This window comes from Triticum urartu, chromosome 2A (assembly GCF_056163025.1).
Source record: "Triticum urartu cultivar PI428250 chromosome 2A, HENAU_Tu73, whole genome shotgun sequence".
In the NCBI taxonomy this organism is placed as follows: domain Eukaryota; kingdom Viridiplantae; phylum Streptophyta; class Magnoliopsida; order Poales; family Poaceae; genus Triticum; species Triticum urartu.
In genome coordinates, this window is record NC_141874.1 from 490,852,561 (window position 1) to 490,858,960 (window position 6,400).

Genomic DNA, 6,400 nt, shown 5'->3' on the forward strand with positions numbered 1-6,400 from the left:
GTCAATCCATGAATGAGTTTTTGGCTAGTTGGACCTCTTCTAAACTTGGGTTTATTTGCTTCTTGTCTTCTATGTTGATTTAGGTCATTTTTTCCTTCTCCGTTGATTTGTTGACAATGACATTTTGAATGAATGTTCATTGACTGAATTGAGTTGTTGCCTGAGTTGGATTTTTGTTGACTACCTTAAGCATTGTTGACTGGGTTGGAAGACAATTTGTATTTATGAAAAATAGTTTCAAGAAACTAGAGAAACAAATTTGAAATGGAAAATAGACAGTTTTTGAAAAATAGACAAATGTGTGTGGGGGTGTGTGTTATGGGCACATTAACCACACCCGGTGTCACAACGCTGCCGTCGCCTCGGTCACGCGCCGCCGCCCCGCTTCTCCCCGCCGTCCCCCCTCCCTCCCCAGCCTGCGTTGTTACCATTGCCGTCTCATCTCCTTTCTCCCTACCTTCTCCCGTTCCTTCCCTGCCATCGCTGGGGTCGCTGCCGCCATCCTTTCCCACCGCCGCCGTCTCCGTCCTGCTGCCCCGACCTCATCCAGAACCCTAGCTCGCACTAGGCGTGTTTCCGCTGCCGATCGGTCCATCCGTGAGTTGTTCGCTGCCGTTTCGGCGTCGTCATCTATGAGTCTAGCAGCCGAATCGCCGTCGCCGTCCCCGTCGTCGTCGAGCGGCAGCGACGATTTCGCTGCGCTCCTAGACGCGGAGCTGGATCTCGCCTCTGCCGTCGACTCCGCCTCTGTGGGCGACCCCTCCACATCACCCACAAGCAGCGACGACGAAGAGGATGACGACGAAGACGTGGTGGCCGATGTAGAAACCGTGGAGCAGAGCAGGCAAGTGATTTGTAATCCCCATCGCGAATATGATTGTTGGGCTTAGTTGCTTTGGCTGTGCGGTCAGAAGCATGTATTCCACGGTTCTAGTGTTGAATGTGCAGCTTCAGTGTAGTCATTAGCAGGTTTGGTCCTGTTTTATCCGAGTGGCGCGGTAGATTCGGTGAGATAGATGCTTGGGGGGGTGAGGTTTCTGTTTTGCTTGCAATGTAGTGACAGGTGGATTCCTGTATGTGCGTGCAACATTTGACGGGACAGGAGATTTTTCTTATCTAGGGTTTGTTGGTGTTAAAACCGTTTGTTTACTTAGCAAGTTAGCAGTGAGTGCTTCACTTGATTATGTTTAAAAGTATTCCGCTTATTTGAGAATGTGAATTTGATCATTATAGTTACCACCTATCATACGGCTTTCTAACTCCACTTCTTTTTCTGGTCGTTCCGCTCTGTCGGATCGATGGTAGTCTCAGAGATCTGGTAACCTCCGACTTTTTTAACAGATTCAGTTAGATTACTCTGTGCCTTACAGTTCACATGGAAAATGGGAAGTTACCCTATTCTGCTGTGGTATGCCAATTTGTTTTTATAGTCTTATAAGCTGTTAAGCCTAGCTTCATTCTCACGTTAAGCTTAAGCTAGGACAAACCATGTTAGAATGTTTTGTGGCTTATATAAGCTGCTGAATTGCTGAAGCTTAGGATTGACCGATCAGTCACAGGCACTCCATTTGCATGTTGGGGTGCGGAAGCAAGGTTGGTTTAGTCGCCATCATTTGCTGTTCTCTTCTATATCCATCCAGAATGTGTTACATCATCGATTCACAGCAGAATAGTTACATCATCGACCAGGCACAGCAATATGGAGATAACTGGCAATATAAAAAAAATCATCCCTTCGTGAAACCACTGCATGAAATAGTTTAGATGCAGTGACTTTTTTGGGGCAGTGAGAGAGTGTAGTTGTTGATGAAGCATCGTAATACTACTTGGTTAAAAGAGGGAACATGAGGGAAGAATATCAGATAATGCTGTGTTGAGAAAGATCACGATTTGTTTGTAGATTCTGTACTACAGATCTGAAGTATCTGACTGCTGACCCCATGAAAAATGCAGTGCCAAAAGGCGTAAAGTGAAGGTGCAATACCAAGATCGAGAAACTGCAATAAGGCCTGACGAAGATTCCATTGGTATGCTTGTTAGTCTCATTTTTCAATGCATTAACCATTAGCAGCTCAAGGTTCTGCATAGTAATTTAGCAGCTAAGGGGACATTGTTGTGCACTAGTTTTTGATAGTTCTGAAGACTCAAGTTATTTCCTTCATTTGGATCATAAAAGATGCACATTGCCATTCAGGTTAATAGCGGAATCTGGCTATCCTTATTCGTAGATGTATGTTCATATCTATGATATGTATGAAACACAAATAATTATCTATGTCATGTATGTTGACCCACTTTCAATTTATCCAGTTGCTTAGGAGTGCAGTATGTTTAAAAGCAGTCTTTTCGAAGTTTTCTTTGCTTCAGCTCAATAGATCATAAATTGAATCATTGACATTCACAAGTGTGGCAGATATGTGAATTATTGGATATATGTTGTGGCAGGTTCATCTGAAGATGCTCAAATCAAGATATGTCCTCCACATCCTGGATATTTTGGTGGACTTTGCTTTAGGTGTGGGAAAAGACAAGACGAGGAAGATGTTCCAGGGGTTGCTTTTGGTTATGTCCACAAGGTACATAGACGTGTGACCTTCTCTTCTCACTAACATGAGAGGTGTAACAGAGTTCCCTTACTGAATTTACCTTCTCATAGGACCCATTTTCTAATATTAGCATTGTATCTCCACTACATCATCAGATATTTGATTTGTTTTTTCTGTTTCCAGTTGTGCTTGCACAATGCCTTACATATGTTTTTCTGAATACTGGGGCTATTTATATGCAGGGTTTGAGGCTAGGTACAACAGAAATTGACAGATTGCGTGGATCTGATTTGAAGAATTTGCTGCGTGAAAGAAAACTGATACTTATTTTAGACTTGGACCATACACTTATCAACTCGACAAAACTCCATGATATTTCTGCTGCTGAAAATAACCTGGGAATTCAGACTGCTGCATCAAAAGGTAAGTTGTATTTATTTTTATTTAAGTTTTAAGAACTTTTAGCTATTTCTGTACACAGTGTGGCACTACCTCTGGTCCACAATATATAACTGAATCCGTCAATTTCTCTCTTGACCTTTAATATATTTGAAATTATTTAAACTCCATAGGGAAATGATAATAGACTTTCAACTACTTTCACCACAGTTTAAGTTTGCAAAAACCAACATCCATGTTCCAAACTAGTTGTAGTATTTGCAGAAAAATGGCCAAAGCAAGTACTCCCTCCGTTTCAAATTTGAACTAAAACCACGACAAGTAATTTGGAACGGAGGGAGTATATATTATATATTGCTGGTTTCTGGAGTTAGCATAATTTTGTGAGCAAAAGCGTTGTGGACGCATTAGGGAAGGTATATCAGCATTAAGCTTGGCAAGATACCAGCAGCAGCCGTGTCGTAGTATCCTATTCAGAGTCCCTAGTATCATAGGCAGAGTCCTAAACAGATTTGGCATTGTGTCCCTTAGTAAGTCATATGTAACCGAGTTGTACTAGGAGAGTCAGTCTGCTGTCCAGCCTGATTGCATAAGGGTGGCTATTATATAAGTCTAGTCCCTGTAATCTGTTTGGTATGCAATAAGAAAACTTCAAACCCCAAACAAATTTCAGAGCCTGTATGCTTTGGCTGGGACAAACCAAACAGAAACTTGAATGGCGATTTTACACCTGCCCCTCTGCCCTTTGCAATCGAAACATGTTCCCGATATCGTCTTGTAACTCTGCTAACCCAGTTTCGAAGGCCATTGCAAAAGGGTAGATTTAACTTTGCCATAGTTTGCCACACTATTTTTGCCAAACTTGCCAAAGCTTTTATATGATGGAAGTAGCAGTCTTGTAATACTGGTTCTACTGTATGCAGACTTCTGTTGTACACAGTTATTTTCTTCCACCTAGTGTATCCGGACTTCTACAGTTAACCACTAACATGCCCTATGCAGACGATCCAAATGGAAGCTTGTTCACATTAGAAGGAATGCAGATGCTTACAAAGTTGAGACCCTTTGTCCGTAAATTTCTAAAAGAAGCAAGCAATATGTTTGAGATGTATATATATACCATGGGCGACAAGGCTTATGCAATTGAAATAGCAAAGCTTCTTGACCCTCGTAATGTCTATTTTAATTCCAAAGTGATTTCAAACTCTGACTGCACACAGCGACACCAGAAAGGTCTTGATATGGTTCTTGGAGCTGAAAGTGTTGCCGTGATTCTTGATGATACCGAGTATGTAAGTGCTTTTCTTTGGTCAGCATGTTTGGCACACACTTATGACACTGTTTTTAGTACTTATCATTGGACATGAGTTTATTGCTCAAGGTATGTTATTGGGTTTTATACTTTTAGTCACTATGCCTTTCTGGGCAGTGATAATGCTTCAATGTCCAAGGCGCTGCTTTTTTTTCTTAACCCCTGTGGTTTTGATGTTTCCTGTTCTAGTAGATTTGTCCATCACCCGTTTGTATCAGCACAATGTGTCTAGCCTGAATGGTAATATTTGTTTCAGGTCTGGCAGAAGCATAAAGAAAACCTAATTCTGATGGAGAGATATCATTACTTTGCTTCAAGCTGTCGCCAGTTTGGTTTTAGCGTCAAATCTCTGTCAGAGTTCATGCAAGATGAAAGGGGGAGTGATGGTGCTTTGGCTACTATCTTAGATGTTCTGAAGCGTATACACACGATTTTCTTTGACTCGGTTGGTTACTTAAGTACATGTTTTTACCACAAATTATTGTCCTGCTGCCTTTCCGCTGCTGTGCATAAACTTGACTCTAGTAAGCACTGATGTTTTTACCTAATCAATTGTCCTGCACTTTTGTAGGCTGTTGAAACTGCTCTTTCTTCACGGGATGTAAGACAGGTACGCTTCCAGACTTAAGCTGGAAGTTATGTGTATTTTATGCGTAGGCCAACAGAAGTTATTTGTATTTTATGCACCTTGCTTGAGTGGCTTGGCCGTCATCGATGTTGCTTAGCACTGCACTTTTTGCCATCGCCATTTCGTGGAATGTGGGCAACCCTATCCAATTCTTACTTGTAAAGCTACTTTTGATGGATGTATGATCCAGTGGTGATGGAAACGATAACGGAAAAAAACATGCAAATTCAGTTATGTAGAATTGTAGATAAGTTCTGAATCACTATGAACTAGAGGTCACTAACTACATCCTTTATAGTGGCTTGGCCGTCATCGATGTTGCTTAGCACTGCACTTTTTGCCATCGCCATTTCGTGGAATGTGGGCAACCCTATCCAATTCTTACTTGTAAAGCTACTTTTGATGGATGTATGATCCAGTGGTGATGGAAACGATAACGGAAAAAAACATGCAAATTCAGTTATGTAGAATTGTAGATAAGTTCTGAATCACTATGAACTAGAGGTCACTAACTACATCCTTTATAGTGTAGCCTATAGTGCTTCATACATTTCCGCAGTCACTTGCTGTTTCATGTGTGCTTACATACCCCGTTCTGTAGGTAATCAAGAGGGTACGGCAGGAAGTACTGCAAGGCTGCAAATTAGTCTTCAGTCGGGTGTTCCCATCCAGTTCTCGCCCACAGGATCAGTTTATCTGGAAGATGGCCGAGCAGCTGGGAGCCATTTGCTCCGCAGACGTTGATTCCACGATCACCCATGTTGTCGCTGTGGATGTTGGCACAGATAAGGCCCGTTGGGCAGTTAATAACAACAAGATCCTGGTCCACCCCCGCTGGATTGAAGCCTCGAATTTCCGGTGGCACCGTCAGCAGGAGGAAGATTTCCCCGTAAAGGTAAAGAAGAATGAGAAGGATAAGGAAAATGATGTTGCTGCTGCCACTGATGCAGCGAATGGAAAGGTTAATGATGTTGTTGCTGCTGCCACTGATCCAGCGAATGAAAAGGATAAAGAAGACGATGTTGCTCCTGCTGCCACTGATCCAGCGAATGAAAAGGATAAAGAAATCGATGTTGCTGCTGCTGTCACTGATTCAACGAACTCATAAGATACACACAATGGGTTAAGTGCACGTTTTAAGGGGATTAATTAAACTTTTGTGACATGTACCGTAGCTACTAGCAGTGGAACAGAAAGCTCAGCATTTTTGGACATGGTTTCGCTGATCCATTGTGTTAATTTTGGTACTTGTAAAGTTCGGCAGCTGGTCTGAAAGCTCAATGGGCCTCCGATCAGAGCATCTCTAATAGGTGCTCTGTTTTAGGGCACCAAAATGGGCTTAGAGCAATAGGGCACCAAAAAACGTATCTCCAATAGATGTCTTAAAATAGTGCATTAGTGCTCCAACAGCTGCCCCAGCCGCATCATAAATGCATAGATATTGCAACCAAATATTCAAATAATATTAAGCTTGTCTCGAATCAACCCAAAACAAAAATAACAATAATTTCATCA

General features: G+C 42.1%; 1 protein-coding gene across 1 annotated transcript; it reads left to right on the forward strand.

The window, feature by feature from the left end:
• The first annotated feature begins 350 nt into the window (after positions 1-350).
• Positions 351-6,099, forward strand: LOC125538009 (RNA polymerase II C-terminal domain phosphatase-like 4). The gene is made up of 8 exons (XM_048701320.2): positions 351-844; positions 1,954-2,027; positions 2,446-2,576; positions 2,789-2,969; positions 3,948-4,237; positions 4,514-4,702; positions 4,829-4,867; positions 5,487-6,099. Exons 1-8 carry the CDS (start codon positions 633-635, stop codon positions 5,991-5,993), a joined length of 1,623 nt encoding a protein of 540 aa, XP_048557277.1. The 5' UTR covers positions 351-632; the 3' UTR covers positions 5,994-6,099.
• Positions 6,100-6,400: the final 301 nt, after the last annotated feature.